Source organism: Erythrolamprus reginae, chromosome 1, assembly GCF_031021105.1.
Source record: "Erythrolamprus reginae isolate rEryReg1 chromosome 1, rEryReg1.hap1, whole genome shotgun sequence".
NCBI classification, from domain to species: Eukaryota; Metazoa; Chordata; class Lepidosauria; order Squamata; family Dipsadidae; genus Erythrolamprus; species Erythrolamprus reginae.
The window spans coordinates 302,445,797-302,469,916 of NC_091950.1; the positions used below are offsets into that span (position 1 = coordinate 302,445,797).

A 24,120-nucleotide genomic window follows, 5' to 3' on the forward strand; every position below is an offset into this window, starting at 1 on the left:
GTTGAGCCTATCTAGTGATCTTCTCCATGTTTCCTATAAATCTTTCTGGGACCACACAGAAAACAGTTTATTTGTTTGATTTTGAGGAGATATGCTTCAAAACAGTTTTGGACTGCATGGTCCCTGAACATTTCCTGGAAAGGTTTTTGCAAGTACGTTGCCATTGCATGATTCCTAGGGCTGAATTGAGAGTGTTCTGGTCCAAGATAATTCAGCTGGTGCCTAAAGTGGACTCCTCATAGACTCCTGGGCTATCCCAAAACACCTAACACTCCCCCCCCATTACTTATGACAGCTGAACTGTAGTTGAAGGATAAAACATAGCGAGGCTGACACTATCACCATATGCATAGCAATATGTGGAGCCCATTTTTCTCAGTCAGCGAGGATTATGTGTTGCAGCAGAGACGGAGTAACGACACGGATACAAGAGCTGGATTTAAACTGGGTCATTTTTATTAATTAAATTTGCATAATTTATTTAAATAAATTTGCATAACTTAACTATAACCCTAAACAAGGACCCGCAGGGTAAAACAATTGCTTCCGGGGCGGAAAATGACATCATAAAAACTTCCGGGGCAACATATGGGCGTAGCTTCATGCTGATCCAGGTGAGGGGCCATGCCCACACCTGACTCACTGCCATGCACTTGCATGTGGGAGGTCCCGCCGTCTATCCCATACAAGGGGAAAGCAATGGGTGGGACCCAAAGACAGGTTCCCCCCAATTGCTCAGGTCGCTTCCACCACAAGCCTTTGGAGAGAACCTGTCAATCATCCCCAAAGATGCTCAACGGAGAACACGCAGTTGCTAAACCACCACCCAGTTTTCTGCCCCTAACCTGCCTACCCAAATGACCAAAGGTATGCCAATTAGCCTGAGCATGAGTGAAGCACCCCCTAACCCTGTATCTGTCACCGCAGTGTGGAATAGGCGAAAAAACGGTAGCAGAAAATACCGCGACCGCCAAAAATTCCTATTCGGCCCCCCAAGGAGCATCCCCCACCGTCACACTGAAAGATAGGGAGGGCGGGTGGGTGTTCACCTCTTGTCTTCCAGGGCGAAAAGGAGGCCCTGGAGCCTGTCCAGCCCTTTTATAGGGCTGCAGGCTCCGCCCTGGATGACATCACTGGGAAGGCCAAAGCCTTCCCAGGAGGTAGGAACAAGATGGAGGCCGTGCCGAAGGTCAGTGTCTCCCTGGCCCTGCAGCAAAACGGGCCAGGGATAAGTCACCGGCCTGGTAATGGCAACCCCCCTCCTTCTCATTCTCTTACTCCAAGAAAGGCACGTTTGCTGTCCTAAATCAACTGTTATTTTCCAAGATTCCTGTTTGCATTATATTTGTCTTTTAACTTTCTTTTTTTAAAAAAAAAAAGTCTTTATTGGGTTTTTCTTTAAAAACAACATATAAAAAAGACATACAAAAACACATAAGAAAAAAACAAAGAAAAGTAGGTAACCACTTTTTACAGTTTTTTGTCATATTTCCATTTACATTTTTGCAATTTACATTTTAATGCTCACATTGTTTATCAAATTCATGTCTTTTAACTTTCATTCTAAGTTAAGTAATCAAAGAGGACGCTGCCTTTTGAAAGATAACTTATATGGGTTTTTTTTAAAAGAAAAAGAAAAAAGAAACAAAAGCACTTCATCTTCTTTTTAGAGAAATGCTTCCGTCTTTTCTCTTCCTCTCCGTCATCTTTGATTTGTGTGATTGGATGGATCCCTTATACTTCTATGAACTTCCTGAGCATGAAGATTCAACTGGAGCTCCTATTGGCTGGCTTTTCATCCAATAGATTCCTGAGCTTGACACACATAAAGACAGTGGGTTCTTGAACCCACAAGTACAGAGACTCTAGATGGCTTTAGCATTGCTAGTGTAAAGAACCCTTCAGAATGCCCCTACTTCTGTTCATTTGACAGGTTACAGTTTTGTTGTTTTCTCTGAACTAATATATTTTCATATATTTCAAAGTCCTGAAAATTGATTGGAATATTTCTTGCAAGGCAAATACATCTTTTCACTCAATAATTAATAAATGAATAAACTCCAGCAAAACAACATATCACATCTATTCATCCATCCATCCTAGTTATTTAGTCTCCACATATTGAAAGACATAGTGATTTATACCTAACCTATGCCTAAAGGGACATGGTGGCTCCGTGGCTAAGAACTGAGCTTGTCAATCAGAAGGTCGGCAGTTCAGTGGTTCAAATTCCTAGGACCATGTAATGGGGTGAATTCCCATTACTTCTTCCAACTTCTGCCTACCTAGCAGTTCAAAAGCACATAAAAATGCAAGTAGAAAAATAGAGACCACTTTGGTGGGAAAGTAACAGCGCTACGTGGCCTTCAACACTTAGTCATGATGGCCACATGACCATGGAGATGTCTTCGGTCAGCATTGGCTCTTCAGCTTAGAAATGTAGGTGACCAACGCCCCTGAAGCCAGAAATACCTAGCACACATGTGTGGGGGAACCTTTACCTTATACCTACTGTATATGTACATAACCTTGGGATAAAACCAGTAATGGGCAGCCAAAATTTTTACTGCCACACTGTGGGTGTGGCTTATTTTGTGGGTATGGCTTGATGGTCATGTGACTGGGTAGGAGTGGCTTGCCGGCCATATGACCAGGTGGGAGTGTCTTGAATGATCATCATCATTTAGGCAAACTTTTATTGCCACACAATGCCTTTTCATCTCAGCTGTGGGCCGAGTGAGGGCTTTGCGAGGGGAAAAAGACTGCAGCCCAGACTTCTTTGGCGTGGCATGGCTTTCCTGGCCTTGGGAGCTGACTGTGAGGCTGGAGGGGATCTGGGCAGGAGAGAGGGAAGCTCGTCCAAGGGCAGGAAAGAGGGGAAAAGTGAGGGGCACACAGCAGCAGCAGCAGGGGGGAAAAGGAGAGCTGAGCTGAAACCAGTAATCCAGGAAGTTACTGCCGCCGGTCAGCTGGGGCTGTGCATGCAGCTTCATTTCTGCCTGTGGAACTGCATTCCACCCCGTCCTGCATGCTGCCCACCCCTGGATGAAACCCAGAAATGGGCGGAGTAAGTCTTTAAACCTTTCAAAAGCAATGTTGAATCTGATGGTGATTGTTCTGATTTGCTTAATTGCAAGTCTGGTATTTGCATCTGGATTTGCCTGGGTAATCTAAAAAAATGTTTTTATCTGCTACATTTTAGATAGTGTTAAAACACTAGAAGTCTATGTAAGCTCTCTAATGTGACTGCTTCCAGGTTTACCATAAAATCTGCAAGCTATAGCAGACCTATCAATAGGGTGCCTACAAAGGGTGTAGTATGTGTATTCCTTTTAGTTATATTTGAAGGGGTGTTAAGATGAAAATCTTTACCTCCATCTACTGGGGATTTTTTAAACTGTTTAAGAAATGTCAATGGTATGCTGTGCTTTGTATAATTGAATTAAAGGTAATGTTGAGAACAAAACAACCAACTGCATTGTTATTCTTCTTTCTACAGCAATTGGTCATATTATTAATTTTTTGACTGACACTTTATATTGTTATGTTGAATCTATTAAAGGTACAGTACTTTCTTTTAATGGAAAAAACAAAATCAATGTCATTTAGTATTTTACTTTATTTTTATTTTATTTATGAGATTTAGAGCCTGTCCAACTTCAGAACAAATCTAAGTGGCTTACATTAGAAAGATACATTTAAAAAAGCAATAAAAAGAAAAGTCTATGCGTCTAGACAAGCCACATTCCCTAAAACATAAAACACAATCAGGCACAGCTCCAAAATTACATGTCTCCAAGGTCTGGCAAAATTATTCTTTCCCTCTCTCTCAGTCCAACAAAGTTGCTATTGGAGAAGATAGAATAAAGATGGATACCCAGGTAAACTTTGAACTCTTCAAGAAAAAGTATAACTCTAATCAAGCATTGAACCTAATCTCAGTTGACCAGTTGCTCAGTTGCATAACTACTTGGAAGATGACCACTTACTCAAATAACCCAATGCCATTCTTTGCACCTGCCTCAAACATGGTGCTATGTCCCAGTTTCTGCCAGGATGACCTCTATTGGTTGACTCTCTGGTGGGAGATTCAAGCCTGGGGATTGGCTGTCACCCTGTGCTTGAATCTCCAGCGGGAGATTCAAGCTTGGGGATTGGCTGACATTCCAGGGTTAAATAGGCCAGCCTGAGCCACCATTCGCCATTCCTGTTGTCCTTGTCCTGTGTTCCATGTTGCATCAATAAAATTGTACTTTATGTATTGAACAGGTTCAAATACGGGCTACAAAAATAGTGAAAGGTCTTAAGCATAAAATCTATCAGGAAAGACTTAATGAACACAATCTGTATTGTCTGGAGGATAGAAGAGAAAGGGGGGACCTGATCGAAACATTTAAATAAGGTTCAGGAGGGAAATCTTTTTAATAGGAAAGTGAACACAAGAACAAGGGGGCACAATCTGAGGTTAGTTGGGGGAAAGATCAGAAGCAACATGAGAAAATATTATTTTACTGAAAGACTAGTAGATGTTTGGAACAAACTTCCAGCAGACGTGGTTGGTAAATCCACAGTAATTGAATTTAACCATGCCTGGGATAAACGTATATCCATCCTAAGATAAAATACAAGAAATAGTATAAGGGCAGACTAGATCTTTTTCTGAGGTCTTTTTCTGCCGTCAATCTTCTATGTTTCTATGTATGATGTATTTCATCCTCATGCCTCATCCTTGAGTATTCATTAGCTGTGGCTATGTAACACATGTCCTTCAAGGTAAACATAGACAAGTACATTTCATTTGTTTCCAACAGTATGTCAAACATTTGGGGTTAAAAAAAACACCATTATATTTTAACTTGTTTGTGAAATGATAGGTTGGGGAAATGTATTTACTTTATTTATTATTTATTTATTTATTATTTAGATTTGTATGCCACCCCTCTCCGCAGACTCGGGGCGGCTCACAGCAGGATACAACAATTCATGACAAATCTAAATATAATTTAAAATATATTTTTTTTAAAAAAACCCATTTACTAAACAAACATACACACAAACATACCATGCATAAATTGTACATGCCCGGGGGAGGTGATTCAGTTCCCCCATGCCTGACGACAAAGGTGGGTTTTAAGGAGTTTACGGAAGGCAGGGAGAGTAGGGGCAGTTTTAATCTCTGGGGGAGTTGGTTCCAGAGAGTCATGGCCGCCACAGAGAAGGCTCTTCCCCTGGGGCCCGCCAACCGGCATTGTTTAGTTGACAGGAGCCAGAGAAGGCCCACTCTGTGGGACCTAATCGGTCGCTGAGATTCGTGCGGCAGAAGGCGGTCTCGGAGATATTCTGGTCCAGTGCCATGAAGGGCTTTAAAGGTCATAACCAACACTTTGAAATGGTATGGCTCTAACATGAATCAGCTTAGACTAGTGTTTCCCCAACCTTGGCAACTTTAACCTTAACTCTCCATATTCCCCAGACAGCCATACTGTTAGAATTTCTTGAATGAAATGTTGGCGGTTTGATTAGCCATTAACCAAAGGATCCTTCTCAACCTTTTCAAAATCACTTATGGTTTTTATCACTGTAAATAGTTTCCTCCTGTCTACCAGCTCTCTGCTTAAGAGTCAATATCAGTTTTTAGTTATTTTAAAAAAAACACTGTTTGCAGCACGTCTTCTTGAAGGACTTTATTTTTTCCCCGTCCTTATTTTTAGCATTATGCTTGTGAACCCATTAGTGATCCATTAAAGAGTGGATCCTCTTGTTCCATGACCGTTGCATTTCCTCAGGAGCTTTTAATGAGGGATTTTGCCAAAGGCTTTTTGAAAATTCTAAGTACAGAAGGTCACATGTGCATCTCCATTTCAGCACTCCTGAAAGATACCCTCAAAGGTGGCTAATAAGATGGATTTGTCTTTGCAAACTCCATGAAGATTTTCCTTTAACACAGCAGTGAAATCTACTTGCCTTCCCTACAGGTTCGGAAGTGCACAACTTGCGTGCTTGCATCACACATGCTTGTTCACCTTCTGTGCATGAATAGACGGTTAAAAAAGAAAAGGATGGTATCCGAGCAGGTGGGCAGAGCCTCATGCTGCTACTGGTTCTCTGCTACCAGTATGCCTGAACTGGTAGCATTTCACCCCTACTTTAATAAGACCTGTACTACTATTTTTTTCTTTTATTTATTTATTTTATTTATTTATTAGATTTGTATGCCACCCCTCTCCGAAGACTCGGGACGGCTAACAACTATAAAAAAGACAATGTAAACAAATCTAATATTAAAAATAATCTAAAAACCCCCAATTTAAAGAACCAATCATACATACAAGCATACCATGTATAAATTCTATAAGCCTAGGGGGGAAGGGAAAGTTTTAATTCCCCCATGCCTGACGACAGAGGTGAGTTTTAAGGAGCTTGTGAAAGGCAAGGAGAGTGGGGCAACTCTGATATCTGGGGGGGAGTTGGTTCCAGAGAGTCGGGGCCGCCACAGAGAAGGCTCTTCCCCTGGGTCCCACCAGATGACATTGTTTAGTCGACGGGACCCGGAGAAGGCCAACTCTGTGGGACCTAACTGGTCGCTGGGATTCGTGCGGTAGAAGGCGGTCCTGGAGATATTCTGGTCTGATGCCATGAAGGGCTTTATAGGTCATAACCAACACTTTGAATTGTGACCAGAAACCGATCAGCAACCAATGCAGACTGCGGAGTGTTGGAGTAACATGGGCATATTTAGGAAAGCCCATGATAGCTCCCGTAGCTGCATTCTGCATGATCTGAAGTTTCCAAACATTGATTATTGTTTGCAACATTTTCTAGGAAACAGCCATAAAGCTCATGGATACATCAGTCCCAGGATCTGCCTTGGTCCCCTTTTTTAAAAAACTGTTGCCAAAAATTGGGATCAATCTTTTTTCTTAATTTGGCCCTTTTCTTAGTTTGGCTATTTACCAACCTGTCATGGATGCCTAATGAGAGACATGGGATTTTCTTAGAAAATTTCCTGCATTTGGAGATGCATTTCATAGAAGCTAAGAAAACCTACCTCTATCCTTAAAAGAGAAGTGATGATTCAGTCTTGGAATGCCCATGTGAGAAAGTATTCTAGCCTTTTCAGTACTTCTCCATCAGCTAAAGAAATACTGACAGGCTGTTGGACCAAAACATCTTGAAAAGTTATAACAGGAAACTTGTGCATGCTTTAAACTTTTCTACAAATTGAACAGATATATTTGGGCGTCTCCCATAATCCTCCCACAATATCTCTAGAAGTTCACTAAATTAGCATTAGAAGCATTGTGGACAAAACAAAAGAGGGAACACACAAATGTATGTACACACATGCGCTGCTGGACTGAAGCAGAAAAGAAGTTGTTGAGAATTGGGAAGCATACACGTTTATTTTTATTATGGTTGGTTGCATAGTCAGCCAACTGTTTAGACTGGCATTTGGCATGATGGCATTTATATTCACTTATCAAGCCCTTCCCAAACATGTAGTGGTGAAGGCATTGTCACAGGATGTAAGCTGTTCTAAATAAAGCTGCCTTGTGCAACTGACTAGTGGAGATTTGTCAATTGCACCCAAAGTGCCTCTCACTATTGGTATCATCTTTATTGTTGTTTTGCCACAGTTGTTCTACTTCTATTTAAAAATCTGTGTTTTGTTTTGTTTTTTCCAGTTCTTTTCTTTTATCCTGCTGCCTCACAGTGCTACAAAGTCCAGTATCCAGACTATTTTTTCTTATCAAGAATTTCTAAGTTTGGCAGGTTGTGTGGCAGGTGTATTGCCAGACTAATACTACTGATGTCAACTTTGAACTGAACCTGGCAGCAGCCATCACCCTGTTCCTCAATTGCCACACAAAGGAGGAAGAGGGGAAGGAAGTTGGAATACATTACTAGACACAACAAAGAGCTTTCTCATGAGAACTGAGGTCATCTTCACTGACAACAGATAAGGTTAGGAAAAGAGTGCCTGGAGAACCCGCCAATTAATTCAATTGCCTAACGTGACCTGTGACACTTGGGGATGGATTTATTTCCTAGTTTAATTACACAGAATCCACAGGAAAGATTTAGATTTGGTTTTCCATTGAAGCTATGCTGATATGATGTACTCATTAAAGAAGACCTTTAAGAAGGAGCCAAGTCTCAGGGCTCTGATTCACTGAAGTTCGTTAGTCAGGTTTGTTATTATTATTATTATCAGTACAACACAGCAAACGAGATCACTATGCTGGATTTCGTATTTCATCACCAGTCGGGTGCTTCCCAAGCACCTAGGACTGCGTGATGTAACGGCAAATTATGTTTGCCGATCTCAGTAAAGTGCCCCACTGATGGGTACGCCTTGTCGTGGTAGTGGGGCTTGTGTACTTCAATGAAGCTGAGAGCTGTGCCGGTGGTAGTGTAAACTACTGGTAGGTCTAACCTTGCCGGAGTGGTCAAAGCAGAGGAGCCAGACTAAACGTACCCAACCCATTTAAACTAATGGAGAGACAAAACAAAAAGAAGTCCATACTGGCTCGGTCGTCGCCCAGGATAAAAAGGACCGCGGTGGCTGCTGTGGAACCTGGGCAGCCATTGACAAATGAGCTACAGGAACAAAACAAACAAAGCTTACAAATCAAAAAGCGGCAAAAATTCTCAATATCAGAGAATCACACAATTATTATTATTATTATTATTATTATTATTATTATTATTATTATTATTATTATTTTAGATCTCTTACATCTTACTTCATCTTTCTTTCTTAATGAAATGTTAAGTTACTTTCATTTTACTTTCTTTACTAAGCTATCTGTGTGACTAATCAAAATGTTATGGATAACTTAAATACTGGATATGCTTTAGTTACTCAAGATAATTTGCACAAAAAAAAAACCCTTCATACTCAAACATTTTGTGTAGTGAGTTTCATAGGGTATTTGAGAATAGATCATTGTGATGGATATTATCCATTATTTATTAGGTGTATACATCAATACTACGGTATTCTCTTGAATTCAGTATGGTGTATAGTGGAATGGCATACTTTGCTTTCACAGCAAAGAAGGAAAGAATATTCTTTAGAAGCATTGGGAACTGCAGTAAAACCTAAGCATGTTTACTTCTTGTTGTAGTATTCTTGACTCGTGATTGATCTCTACTACTACTACTGTGACCAAAATTATTTCCATCGTCTCTGCCCAGTTCTATTGCCAATTAAGATTCTGCATTCCTTGATTCTCTCCCAGGGTACCACATCAGACTGGAATTTATATTCTATGTGTGTACAACAATAATTGTTTTTCTTCATATGGTAATGCTAAAATGTGCTTCAGAAGAACCATGGGAGGTTGCAACAGAAACCTCTGCTGTTTATGCATCCTATTGTTTGCTTGTTTATATTAATTAGCCACTCAGCTCCCCTTGATTCATATGCTGAATAAATCTTCAGGAATTTGGAAGAAGGTTTCTGGGGAAATGAGCCCATTCTTCAAAGTTTGCACACGTGGAAGCAGGAAGACTCTTGTCTAGACAGTTGTCATGATTTGTAAATATGAATATGAAAGAACTTTATAAAATCAAGTTAAAACTTAATTAAAGATGAGCCAATGTATTTCAATCGCTTTTCTATTCTTGAATAAATCAGACAAATATAATTTGCCATTAAAGGTATAAAATAGCAATGTGGAATTTTTGATGGAACCAAATCTATCAACCAATCTAGCAGTAGGGTTGAAATATACATTAAATATACATTCTTTCTTCTCGTGTGTCTTAAAGAAAAAGAAGACTACACCAGTAGAACAAAGTACATTAGAGCAGAGGTCTCCAACCTTGGCAACTTTAAGCCTGGAGAACTTCAACTCCCAGAACTCCTCAGCCAGCAAAGTTGCCAAGGTTGGAGACTTCTACACTAGAGGATTAGCTATATGGAAAACCTATGCAGGTCTCCATTCGTTCTAATCCATATGAAGAGAAATGGATAATTGGTTGGTTTTCTTTTTCAGATAAATTCCTAACAGCAGTTAACAGTAGTCATGGTGACATAATTTCTTTTCTTTCTAAAATTTGTTAGTTTTAGTTTTGTAGATAGCACTTGCAACAGTTGGGTTTGTGGAAAGCCCCTCCTCCTCCAAGAAAAATGAAATATTTTGAGGAATATTAAAAAAGCAGAATATTATATTTCCCCAAGGGGAGAAAATGAAAAACATGTTTTTTTAGAGGCAGAAAGCAGTTCCCACTTTTTCTTAATAGCCCACAGCAGACGTCACACTGAAGAGATAAAGAGATTATTGAAAGAAGCCAACTATCAAGATGGATCTATTCATAAGCAAAGCAAATACTGCAGGCAGAAATTCATTCAAGGCAGGATATTTCAAAACTGCTTGCAGCAATGTTTGACAGCTAACAAAAGCAGAGTGATAGGATTAGAAGTTGTCCCTCACAGGAGGAAAGTCCTTAGTCACAATAGCAGTGGTGGGTTCCTGCTGGTGTGGTAGATGACTTCATTCCGGTAACAGCTTCCAGATTGCACAATTTCGGTGGGACCTCGTCTTTTGTGTCAAAAAGTAGTTTCATAATCTCACTGGATTTACCATTTGTAGAAAATTATTTGCCAAAGATAACTGGCATAGTGGTTCTCAATTAAAAAAAACTAAAAGAATGCACAATGGAGGGGGAAAATAAGCTAGACATCTAACCAAATAGTAACTCTATCTGGAATTTTATTTAACATGCCAACGTTTTACATTAGATACTTTCTACATTCCTAGAAGTACAATCTAACAACTTCAAGTAGGCGTTTGATAAAAAGGATGAGTGGTCCCAATACAATCAGCTTTGTGGTGCATGATCAGACAAATAAAAACAGAAATCCATTCACATCAGAAAATTGTTTGACAGAATTATTTGAAATCACTGCTTGGAAGCAGCTGATCCCTATTCAGAGCCTGTTAAAGAAGCAAAGATTGGCATTATATTGCAATAAGCTCAGTCTGGTTCTCATATAGAACTGTGTAGTATTTGGTTATTATAAAATTACAAAGGCTATATTTACGAACTGATGATCATCCCTTGACTGCAAAACAGATACTGTTTGAAGAAGCCCATTATTTGTGCAGATTGTGTTTCCCCAAAGTATTCTCTCTCTCTCTCTCTCTCTCTCTCTCTCTCTCTCTCTCTCTCTCTCTCTCTCTCTTTCTTTTCTTTTCTAAAGTAAATATATATCCATTGCATGGGCGCCATCCCAACTTCTAATTCAGCATGGACAGAATTGTACCTTGTACAATATGCATAGAAAAGTACAGGAGACAAAATTATTTTTATGGATTGGCTATCACATGCTTTCATAAAAACAAATCAATGCAATTTAACAGACTACTTGTGGAATCTGGAGAATAATGCATAATCATTCTGAAGTATTAAAAGTAGTGTCACAATGTCTTTTGTGAGGCAGCTGTTTATGATTTGTGTTCATTACTATTTCTTGTTTAAATAATAAATAGAATAATAGAAGCAGAGGGGAGGGGGAAGATCCTGCCTATTTCAGTTTTCTTAATCTTACAGTACAAATGACTGCCATCAAGACAGTGACATAATGTCACAGATTTTAATAAACACACATTCCTTGGCATTCGCCACTATTTTGAGCTCACCATTTATCTACTCTGAGGTTAGATTGATCTCATGGTTACTTTGGTGAAAATAGCAGCTTTTGTTTGATGTAGCATGTAATAGCCTAACAAATGCATTGCTCTTACAAAAAAAGGCTTTTTTTCTCCCAGGCCAATTGCAGAGAGTGTGTGTTTGTGTGGGTGTTTGTGTGTGCATATATGGATCTGTCCACACACACATACACATGTACACAGGTAGATTTATCTTCATTCTACAACGTTGGCTTGAAATGATTTTTAAAAATTCCTAAAGGAAAGTTGTTCTTGAGCAGTAGCAACATTCATTCAACGTATAAAAGTATTTGCATCTGCATAAGATGAGGAATCCATGTCATAATAATCTTCCAATCTCCAATGCAACGTTTCAAAGGTTGGTCGTTCTTGGGGTTCGACGTTCCAACACTGCAGCATAACGTTGTACAACTCTAGAGGACAATTAGCTGGTTGAGGAATTCTGTACCCTTGATCCAGTCTCTGGAGCACTTGAAAACCCATCAGACCTATGATGTAGTTTTAGAAGATTAGCAATTATGCATAATAAACATGCTAACTTGAAATACATTGGAAGGGTGATACATTCTCAAGGATGCATTCTTTTGCATAAGACTGTGCTTTGTAGCAGCTCTGCAAGTTAGCATATCTAATGAGAGAAATAATTCTACCCATTTATATTTAATTTTTAGTTTAGCAAACCATGGAAAAGCTCACATTGAGAGTTTTGGGTTTCCCAACGGAATCATATAACTCCACGATGGTGATCCTATGGCACGTGTGCTACAGGTGGCATGCAGAGCCATATCTGAGGGCACCTGGGGTATTGCCCTATGTCAGCTCCAGTGCACATGCATGTGCTGGCCAGTTGATTTCCTGCCTTGGGGAAGGTCATTTTCACCCTCCCCAGCCCATTTTCCCAAACTTCCAGTTTTCCCGTTGGGCTGTTTTTCACACTCTAGAGGCTTCAAGGAAGACTGAGGGTGAAAAAGAAGCCCAATGAAGGGGCACATGCATGAGGATACCCACATGTGCAGTGTGGTGCATGTGAGGGATCGTGTGCTGGCACGGACATGCACTGGTGCATGCATGCACTCCCATTTTGGGCATTCAAAAAGAAAAAGTTTCACCTTCACTGATATAACTGACTTGAGAGATGTTCCTGTCTTTGCTGCAATGATAGAAATCTCTTCCTGTTTATTGCCCTACATGGCATTGGACCAGAATACCTCCGGAAGCACCTTCTACTGCACGAATCCCAGCAGCCGATAAGGTCCCACAGAGTTGGCCTTCTCCGGGTCCCGTGGACCAAACAATGTTGTTTGGCGGGCACCAGGGGAAGAGCCTTCTCTGTGGTGGCCCCGGCCCTCTGGAATCAACTCCCCCCAGAGATTAGAATGGCCCCCACCCTCCTTGTCTTTCGCAAATTACTCAAGACCCACCTATATTGCCAGGCATGGGGGAACTGAGACACCTCCCCCAGGCTTTTATATTTTACGTTTGGTATGTATGTGTTGTATGGTTTTAATTGCTGGGGTTTTATATATCTTTTTCTTTTAATATTCAATTTGTTCACTGTTATATTGTTTTTTATTATTATTGTGAGCCGCCCCGAGTCTCCGGAGAGGGGCGGCATACAAATCTAATAAATTATTATTATTATTATTATTATTATTATTATTATTATTATTATTATTGTTGTTGTTGAAAGGATGCCAAGAAAATTATCCACAAGCTCCTGAAGTGATCAGTTTGCCTAATGGTAGAAGCAGCATTGCTTCTATGAACCAAATATTGTCTGGACTCAGACAGTGCATGACACTAATGTTTTCCTTTTATTTGATGTAGGGGGCTTGATACAATAGGCATCTTTCATAAACTGATGGCAAAAATTGTGCTTTGCATGTCACAATGTAACCCCTAGTCATCCATATTTCTGTTCTGGTATCAAGCACAAGTACATAAGCCAGGGGATTGATCTTACAATATCTTAATGGGTTGTTTTTCACTTGATCCCCTTCTACCCCTTCTCTTGCCAATGCTTATGATTCTTACAATATATGAATATAGCCCCCAGGGCTTAGAATTATGTATCAACCAGGGGATTCTGGCTTAATCCACAAACAATAAGTGAAACTTGACCTAGAATTATTAACAACATAAGACATAAGGCAGAATTGGGAACGTGAATCATTTAAGGTGGTGGGGAAACTGAATAACTGTGGACAAGAGGGGACTCCATCATGAAAATTGTGTTTATTTATATAACTATAGGATACTTTGCTGATTAACAAAAAGTTTAAATACTGTAAGTATAGAAATATATCAGACACCAGATCTCATATGAGAAAATAGGTATCCTGTAAAACCTGGCTCAACTCAGTGGACCAACGTATTTAGATGCTATCTCCAAGTCATTTTATGGATCCTATTGTTTTCAGCAGTGGAATTTCCTGCAATTTGGTCAACAGTTTTTGTTGGGTGCATAGATAATCTTTGGAATTCAGAGGCAACAAGCATTCGCAGGATTGCTCTTAAGCCTCTCTCTCCCCATGCGTCAGTCAAAGGCTGTTCTTTGCAGAAGAAATGCTACAGCCAATGACTGGAGTAATATTGTGCAAAACAAGAGGTGACTATAACTTGACTGTAAAAAATACGACTTCAGTAACCGAGTTGTCGAAGCGTGGAACTCATTACTGGACTCCATAGTGTCATCCCCAAACCCCCAACACTTTACCCTTAGATTATCCACGGTTGACCTATCCAGATTCCTAAGAGGTCAGTAAGGGGCGTGCATAAGTGCACTAGAGTGCCTTCCGTCCCCTGTCCTATTGCTCTCCTATATCTCCTATACCTTTCTTTTATTCCTATATCTCTTCTTCTATTCTTTCATTGATATGTTTTATTCCTATATCTTCTCTTCTATTCTTTGTTAGATATATTTTACTATGAGTATATTCTCTATAACCTTCATTATGTATTTTACTATGTGTATACGCACTAAAACCCTCATTGTGTATTGGACAAAATCAATCAATCAATAAATAAATAAAACTATTGTTATGTTTCAGTCAAGTTTTGAACCTAAACCATAGCAATAAGGCCAGTGAGGTTTTGCATGGGCAAGGAACAGAAACAGCATTGTTATTCAAGATGACCTGTAACAGGACCCCTCCTTCTTCTGTAATTCTCAGCAGAACTTGTTATCAGCAAACATGCATCAATCAGCATCAAGATATAAATCAGATCAAGAAAAGAACTCCAAGTTAGGTTGAAAATGATTTTATCATTGATAACTAAAACCTGATGAATTCTGAAAGATGTATAAAGTCATTGAAATGTATATTGGAAATGTAATTCTGAAGAAAGTGCTTTTTAATCATCTTTGGTGAACTTTCTTTGGTGAGAAAACAAAGAAATATTGAGGCCAGATCCATGCTGCAACACAGAAGATTCTTAAAATGAACATAACATTGAAAACTGAAGCTTTTCTTTTAGGATTACTGGACAAAGAACTGGGGGGGAATGGAACTTTGTGATTGGATATGCTGACTGCAGTAAGAATTATTTGTGCAATGGAGACTGAATCTCAGAAAAGGCAATTTAGTCCAGATTGCAAAAGATCTTGGGGAAAAATGCTTCAAAGAAACCCTACTTCAGTTACCTCATTATAACTGAGGCTGGGGAATGAGTTTTTAAGATTCTTCATTTGCCTCAGGCTAGTGTTAAGATACCTTCCTGAAATATGTGTTGTTCTTCTGTAGTCTTTCCTTTCTGACTACATGGAATTTGACAAACTGGTGCAGAAGGCAGGTGCTAATTTGCTGACGGATGAAAGCCGATGCAGTGTAGCTTCTAAATTGTAGAAGCTACATTGGTCCCCATAGGTTTCCAGGCCCAATCCTAGGTGCCAGTTGCTAGTTCACCTGCTCCAGTAAAATTTGCTCAAGTATGCTGGCTTAGAGCACATTTATTCATCTCTCTTGTTTCAGGTATCAAGGGGAACACAAAGAACAGCCTTCTGAATTGCAGCCCCATGCTCTTTAATAGCTCATACGTCTAGTTCAGGCCAGACTCTTGCCTATTTGTCTTTCAGCAAAGGTATAAAACATGATTTTTCTCAAATAATTTGTCAGAGGATGTCATATAAAAGATAGCAGCAGTTTGGGGAAATAATAAGCTAATTTAGCTGAAGCTCTTGTTTACAGGTTCATGGTTTCATTATTTTATTCGTGTAAACTGCTTAGCAACTTTGGAAGAGGTAATAGATGCAAAAAATAAATCTAGCAAGATTTTAATCATTTGAAATTAGTGGTGCTACAATATTTAGTTTAGTAGACGGTACAACACTTACAATAGCTGCATAGATTATCCAAAAGTTTCTATTCCATACAGAAAATTGTAAAGTTTTATTAACCTGAAGAAAGGTAAGGAGATCTCATTTTTAAAAAAAGTTGATAGCACAATTTTCAAACAAAGCACTCACCTGCATAGGGCATTTTTCCATAAGTGATTATTTCAAAAAGGAGTATTCCAAAAGACCAGACATCGGACTTAATGCTAAACCTATTAGAGCGAATTGCTTCAGGAGCCGTCCATTTCACTGGGAGCTTTGTTTCATGTTTGGCTTCATAGACATTTTCATTTTCTACCTATTTTATGCAAACAAGACACAATGTGATAAATCTCCAAATCTATCCATTTCCACTATTGTGATATTCAAACCAACTAAAAACCTTTTTTTCCCTAACATTTACATAATTCCAATAATCATTACACTGAAACTTGCTTGTTAAATGATAGCTGATGTTCCCTGACAACTGAACCGGCCAGGTAGAACTTTTGTTCCTTAATTCCTAGTCCTTGTTTTGTCAAGCATCCATGCAACATCAATTTGGCCGTGATTAATTGGGGCTTACTACTGTGAGTCCCGAATCTATCAGTGACAGCAGTGCAAGCTACCTGTTGGCAGCAGGACAACAGGAACTCATGTGAAGCCTTTAGCAAGACGACAAGGTGACAGCAAGAACTAATGCATTCAGAACCTTTGTTCTGTGATTAATTACAGGCACCAACAAAACACTGATCATCATCCCTTAAACAATTCCAGGATTTAAAAAGCAGACTCCAAGAAGTTCAAATTAATATATTTGTTCATAGTAGCACCAATTAATTCAGGTGAAGTGAGCTGATGTACTCTGAAGAATAAATGGAACATTATTTACTTATATATTAGATTTTTTTCCTCCTGAGGTCATCCTGCTTCCTTTTTCACATGCATACTGCTCTGAGTTTCAGAAATGGGAATGCTATGTATTCTTTTTTCTTCTTCTTATCAGGCAGTACAAACCACCGTGAAAATCTCCATATTACTTCAGTGTACCTATTAAAATTATGACTGCATTTGTATATCATGTTAAGGCAAATTGGTTGCTCCTGATTAGGTCTCTCTACTTTCTAGGGTACATAAAAAATTCACAGAAACAAGTGCAGTGTAAATATTTAACCTAAAATGTTAATGTGAAGACAGTTCGGTAGAACCATCTGCCTGAATTCGATATTAGAATGAAATCATCAGATTAATCTGATGGATAATATCAGACACCTCCAAATTTTAATTCAAAAAAGGAGCAAACCTATTTTCATCTGAATCAGTTGGAAATATGAATCCATCCAATTGAAAATGCCAATTCATTTCACTTAAAAATGAACCAATTTGGAAGACCAAGATGAATCCATTTTTATCCTTGGGAAAAACTCCTTCTGTGGTTTGTTTGCCATGATCAAAACTCTGATTCCCCCTTCCCCATTAGAATAAGCAAAATTGGAACCAGCTCTTCCAAATTTAATTTTATGCTATTGTTAAAGTTGCTGATGCTTTGAAATCAAAATAAGATCAGAAAGATAAATAAGGGAAGGAGCGATTCCATCTTATTTATTTATTTATTTATTTATTTATTTATTTGTTTGTTTGTTTGTTTGTTTGTTTATTTTATTGGATTTGTATGCCGCCCCTCTCCGCAGACTCGGGGCGGCTAACAACAGTGGCAAAACAACATGAACAATCCAATTAATAAAAACAATTAAAAAGCCCTTATTATAAAAAACCAAACAGACACACAAACATACCATGCATAACTTGTAATAGCCTAGGGGGAAAGGATAACTTAACTCCCCCATGCCTGGCGACAAAGGTGGGTCTTAAGTAATTTGCGAAAGACAAGGAGGGTGGGGGCCGTTCTAATCTCTGGGGGGAGTTGGTTCCAGAGGGCCGGGGCCACCACAGAGAAGGCTCTTCCCCTGGGGCCCGCCAAACAACATTGTTTGGTCAACGGGACCCGGAGAAGGCCAACTCTGTGGGACCTTATCGGCCGCTGAGATTCATGCGGTAGAAGGCGGTTCCGGATGTATTCTGGCCCAATGCCATGGGTCCAAGACAGTCTGGACAAATGTAAACATTATTTAGCTGAATATCTACCAGTATATATTTATCTCTGAAAGGTCTCATCCAGATCACATCACAAATGCTTCCAATGATGCTGCTTGAACCTACAGTAATCCACCTACACATTTTCTACAGTATATTGTCTTGATTTGCTGGTTCCAGACAGCACCTAATCCCAACAAGCCTGAAGCAAAAAGCTAATCTACGGAAATCAACTCACAACCTTTTGCCCTTTCACAAGTCAGCACATCGGCAGGAGGTGCAGCAGATCAAGGAACGAGCAGTCAGTGTTCTAAAAGTGCACGCTAAACAAATCACAGAAGGAGTTTTTTATTTAGCCATTGCTGCTGTCAGGAAAATCCAGCTAAGAGAAACCGAGCAAGGTAAAACACCACATTTCATGGTAAATTAGAATTGTGTCTCACTGTGACTTCCAAACATAGCCTTTGTCTCTAGCTACAGACAAGCAGCTGGTTTTTATGCTGGAACCTCCACTGCAATGATTGTGGTTACCCATAATCACTGGGTAAATTAGTCACCCTATGTAGATGCTGCCTCTGCGTAGAACAATTCTATTCTTAAATACTAAATTTGCAGGTGTTGTATCATTTAGGGCAATGTTTCTTAAAGTTTATCTAAGGACGATGGGGAGGGGAGGCTCCTCTAAGATTTTCTCATGTGTCCTTGAATTCAAAATTATTTGCCAGATATGGAAGATATTTGCCCAAAGTTAAAATGAAGTCACTCTTCTTGTTACTATGTTTTCTTTCTTTAAAAAAATTTTTTTTTTCAGGAAAAAATTATTTATGTCAACATTTAATTCATTTAATTTTGTTATTTCTTACACAATTCTATAAATGAAACAGTTTTGATTTTGATTAAAGTCTACGGAGAGGGGCGGCATACAAACTAAACAATGCCGCTTGGCGGGACCCAGGGGAAGAGCCTTCTCTGTGGCAGCCCTCGCCCTCTGGAACCAACTCCCCCCAGAGATTAGAATTGCCCCCACCCTCCTTGCCTTTCGTAAGCTACTTAAAACCCACCTCTGCCGCCAGGCATGGGGGAATTGAGATTCCCTTTCCCCCCTAGGCCTTTACAATTTTATGCATGGTATTTCTGTATGTATGTTTGGTTTTTTATATTAATGGGTTTTTAATCGTTTTTAGTATTGGATTATTATTGTACGCTGCTTTATGATTGCTGTTAGCCACCCCAAGTCTTCGGAGAGGGGCGGCATATAAATCAATCAATCAAACAAACAAACAAACAAACAAACAAACAAACGTATTTATTTATTTGTTTGTTTATTTATTTATTTATTATTATTAAATTATTATTATGGCGACTATTGATAAATATTAGCATATCTGAGACCATCAATTTAAAAAAATATACCTTAAAAACCCGTGCAAGTCCAAAATCTGCCACTTTGTAAACATTGTGATCACCAACCAGGACATTTCTTGCTGCCAAATCTCGGTGGATGAAATTTTGGGATTCCAGGTAAGCCATTCCAGAGGCCACTTGAGCTGCCATATCTACCTGTTCTGGCAAATGGATTCTGGAACCTGCATCATCTACAAGGAAGGAATAGTTGCCGACGGTTGAGAAAAAATAGTCTTCCCGGTATGCCTTGCAACAAGCACTCTCTACAGGTGGGTCTTAGACAGACAGATTCTATTTGGAATAAGCAGCCTTGCACATAACCAGGCCCCAAGCTACCATATGTAAGCCTTCATTTGTACAGTGGAACCTCGACATACGAGCAGCTCTACTTACGAGCTACTCGAGATAAGAGCTGGGAGGGGAGCGACATTTTTGTTCGCCTCCCGAGCTCACATTCGGGATACGAGCGCCAAGGAGCTGTCTCCTGAAGCCGAACGCTAACTTCCGCGTTCAGCTTCAGGAGACAGCTCCTTGGCGCTCGTATCCCGCGTGTTTTAAAAGGTTGCAGCCGGCCTGGGGGGCTCGGGGGGGTGCTGGCAAGCCCCCCAGGCCGGCTGCAACCTTTTAAAACACGCGTGCCGCTTCGCAGCTGTCTCCTGAAGCCGAACGCTAACTTCCGCGTTCAGCTTCAGGAGACAGCTGCGAAGCGGTGCGGGTGTTTTAAAACATCGCAGCCAGCCTGGGGGGTTCGGGGGCTTCCCCCCGAGCCCCCCAGGCTGGCTGCCACGTTTTAAAACACCCGCGCCGCTTCGCAGCTGTCTCCTGAAGCCGAAAGCGGAAGTTAGCGTTCGGCTTCAGGAGACAGCTGCGAAGCGGCGCGGGTGTTTTAAAAGGTGGCAGCCAGCCTGGGGGGCTCGGGGGGAAGCCCCCGAATCCCCCAGGCCGGCTGCCACGTTTTAAAACACCCGCGCCGCTTCGCAGCTGTCTCCTGAAGCCGAACGCTAACTTCCGCGTTCGGCGGCAGCGGTTTTTATTGTTGTTGCACGGATTAATTGACTTTACATTGTTTCCTATGGGAAACAATGTTTCGTCATACGAGCGTTCCGACTTATGAGCCTCCTTCCGGAACCAATTAGTCTCGTAAGTCAGGGTTCTACTGTATGTAGAAACCAACTGGCAGCCAACTATGCTTGTGCTATATATGGCTATATTGACTGGTGCCAGTCAGCATGCTGACCATAGCATTCCAAATCACAAGTATAATTGCCTCCTTAGTGCAGAGATTAGGGGAAATGTGACAATTACCAGGATGTTGTGTTCTTCAACGGTAAACAATTGGCATAACTGCCATAGTTAGGACAGCTGCTCCAGCAGGAACTCACCTTTTGTAGCTTAGTAGCCACTTTCTCAACAATCTTCTCTAGAAAGGAAAAGGCAAGTAGCTGGACTCCAATTAAGTCACATAGCTGGGTCAAATTCTCCAAACTTGTCCAATAAAATTATTGGAGGTTTATATATTATTTTATTTAAAAACACTTACACAGTTGTCTATCCTTTCTCCAACTCTAGGCAGTTCCCATTCAACAATTAAAACATTAATGAAACAAAATAATACATCTATCTAGGAAAACCATAAACATTAAAAACTGTCAGTGATGGGAAGCAGCCCATCACTGACCTTGCCCTATGGAAAGACCTTTCTATTGAATTTTCCATCCTTCTAGCCTTCTGAAAAGCCCTTAAGATTGAGATGTCTATGGAGTTTTTCCATCATCCAACCGAATCATGGTTTATACCAAAGGTGCTTTCCCAAAAGGAAACTGGACTTCGTTTTTCCTTGAAGATATTTTGTTTCTTTCGAATTGAAGAAGAAGCTAGTTCAGTTCAGCTCAGTTCAATTCTAAAGAAGCTTTTTGGATCAGGGAGTGAAACATCTTCAAAAGCAACATGAGAAAATATTATTTTACTGAAAGAGTAGTAGATCCTTGGAACAAACTTCCAGCAGATGTGGTAGATAAATCCACAGTAACTGAATTTAAACATGCCTGGGATAAACATATATCCATCTTAAGATAAAATACAGAAAATAGTATAAGGGCAGACTAGATGGACCATGAGGTCTTTTTCTGTCATCAGACTTCTATGTTTCTATGTTTCTAAGAAAAAAGAAAATCCAGTTGCCTTTTGAAAGAGCACCTTAAGACCTGCCTTTTCCTCCAACTGTTTGGGATAAAGTGAGGTGTATGAGAAGGTTTAACAAGCGCCTGCATGTAGAATCTTAACTCTGCTGCCAGTTTTTTAAATTTATGGTTTTCCTAGATAGATGTATTATTTTGTTTTATTAATGTTTTCATTGTCGAATGGGAACTGCCTAGAGTTGGAGAAAGGATGGACAACTGTGTAAGTGTTTTAAATAAAATAATATACAAACCACCAATAATTTTATTGGACAAGTTTGGAGAATTTGACCCAGCTCAAATTGGAGCTTAATTGGAGTCCAGTTACTTGCCTTTTCCTTTCTAGAGATGATTGTTGAGAAAGGAAGGAAGGGCAGGAAGGGACCTCTGGACACTTCCCTGGCCATTGGGCAGCCCCCATCCTCACGGAAACTGCTTTGGTCGCGTTGATGGATGATCTCTGGCGGGCCCAGGACAGGGGCTTCTTGACCTTTCAGCGGCTTTCGATACCATTGACCATGGTATCCTTCTGCGTCGACTGGAGAGGCTGGGAGTGGGAGGCACTGTTCTCCAGTGGTTCTCCTCCTACCTCTCCGGTCGGTCGCAGTCGGTGTTAGTGGGAGGTCAGAGGTCGACCTCTAGGTTTCTCCCTTGTGGGGTGCCTCAGGGGTCGGTCCTCTCCCCCCTGCTATTTAATATCTACATGAAACCGCTGGGTGAGATCATCCAAGGGCATGGGGTGAGGTATCATCAATATGCGGATGATATCCAGTTGTACATCTCCACCCCATGTCCAGTCAATGAAGCAGTGGAAGTGATGTGCCGGTACCTGGAGGCTGTTGGGGACTGGATGGGTGTCAACAAACTCAAACTCAACCCAGACAAGACGGAGTGGCTGTCGGTATTGCCTAGGGGGGGAACTATTGACCCCCTCAGAGAGGGTGCGCAATTTGGGCGTCCTCCTTGATCCACAGCTGACATTGGAACATCATCTTTCGGCTGTGGCGAGGAGGGCGTTTGCCCAGGTTCGCCTGGTGCACCAGTTTCGGCCCTATTTGGACAGGGAGTCATTGCTCAGTCACTCATGCCCTTATCACCTCAAGGTTCGATTACTGCAACGCTCTCTACATGGGGCTACCTTTGAAAAGTGTTTGGAAACTCCAGATCGTGCAGAACACGGCCGCGAGAGCCATAGTGGGGCTTCCCAGATTCGCCCACATATCTACAACACTCCGTGGCCTGCATTGGCTGCCGATCAGTTTCCGGTCACAATTCAAAGTGTTGGTCATGACCTTTAAAGCCCTACATGGCATTGGACCAGAGTACCTCCGGAACCGCCTGCTACCGCACAAATCCCAGCGGCCAATAAGGTCCCACAGAGTTGGCCTTCTCCGGGTCCCGTCGACTAAACAATGTCGTCTGGCGGGCCCCAGGGGAAGAGCCTTCTCTGTGGCGGCCCCAGCCCCCTGGAATCAACTCCCCCCGGAGATTTGAACTGCTCCCACCCTCCTTGTCTTCCGTAAACCCACCTATACCGCCAGGCATGGGGGATTTGAGACACCTTTCCCCCAGGCTTATTATAATTTATGTTTGGTATGTATGTGCTGTTTGGTTTTTAATTATGATAGGATTTTTAGGGTTTTTTTAATATTAGATTTGTGCCAGTATAATATTGTTTTTATCATTGTTGTGAGCCGCCCCGAGTCTTCGGAGAGGGGCGGCATACAAATCTAATAAATTATTATTATTAAATTATTATTATTAAGGTTGGCCTGCCGGATTTTCACTTTTCTAAGCTCTGGGAGGCCGGATCCAGCAAATTGGCTGAAGCAGCGGAGGGTGAGGGGAATAGACAGAGCGCCTCTCTGCCCAGTGACATCCTCCCTCTGACACTTTTGCACAAGTAAGATCACCTCCCTTGTTCCCTTGTCGTCCGCAACGTCTTATCTGTGCAGAAATGGGTGAGGATGAGGGAGGATCTCGCTTGGCAAAGGGGTGCTCTGTGTGTTCCCCTCGCCCTCCGAGCAGCAGTAGATTTGGCTGGGCCCCTAACACTGTATTCCTGGAAGCCACTACTCACTCGGGGCAGCCACCATCGCTGCTCCAAGAGATGCTTGTGGTGCGGGAGAGCAGGCTACATGGCTGGAGCTCAGGGGGCGCTGTTGTTGCTGGCTGGGGCAGTGAGATTTGGCTTCTGCACATGCGCAGAAGCCCAATCTCGTGTGCATGGCATGTTCATAGCACATACACGGTGGGCAGCAATGGAGATGCGCACACAAGTCCATTTCTGCCGGTGGAACGGTGTTCCACGCCATCCTGCCAGCAACCCACCCCTGGTTGGAAGGGACCTTGGAGTTCTTCTAGTCCGACCCCTGCTTAGGCAGGAAATCCTACCCCACTTCAGACAAATGGTTATCCAACATCTTCTTAAAAACTTCCAGTGTTGGAGCAT

At 41.1% G+C, this 24,120-nt stretch overlaps 1 protein-coding gene across 2 annotated transcripts in view; it reads right to left on the reverse strand.

The window, feature by feature from the left end:
• Positions 1 to 10,704: 10,704 nt before the first annotated feature.
• Positions 10,705 to 24,120, reverse strand: part of FRK (fyn related Src family tyrosine kinase) — a 68,951-nt gene continuing 55,535 nt past the window's right edge. For both annotated transcript variants that reach the window (XM_070733382.1, XM_070733383.1), the window contains 3 exons: positions 19,501 to 19,682; positions 16,147 to 16,312; positions 10,705 to 12,169 (listed from right to left, as the gene is read on the reverse strand). In XM_070733382.1, the coding sequence (XP_070589483.1) occupies positions 11,955 to 12,169; positions 16,147 to 16,312; positions 19,501 to 19,682 (563 nt within the window). In that variant the 3' untranslated portion in view covers positions 10,705 to 11,954. The remainder of the gene's footprint in view (positions 12,170 to 16,146; positions 16,313 to 19,500; positions 19,683 to 24,120) is intronic.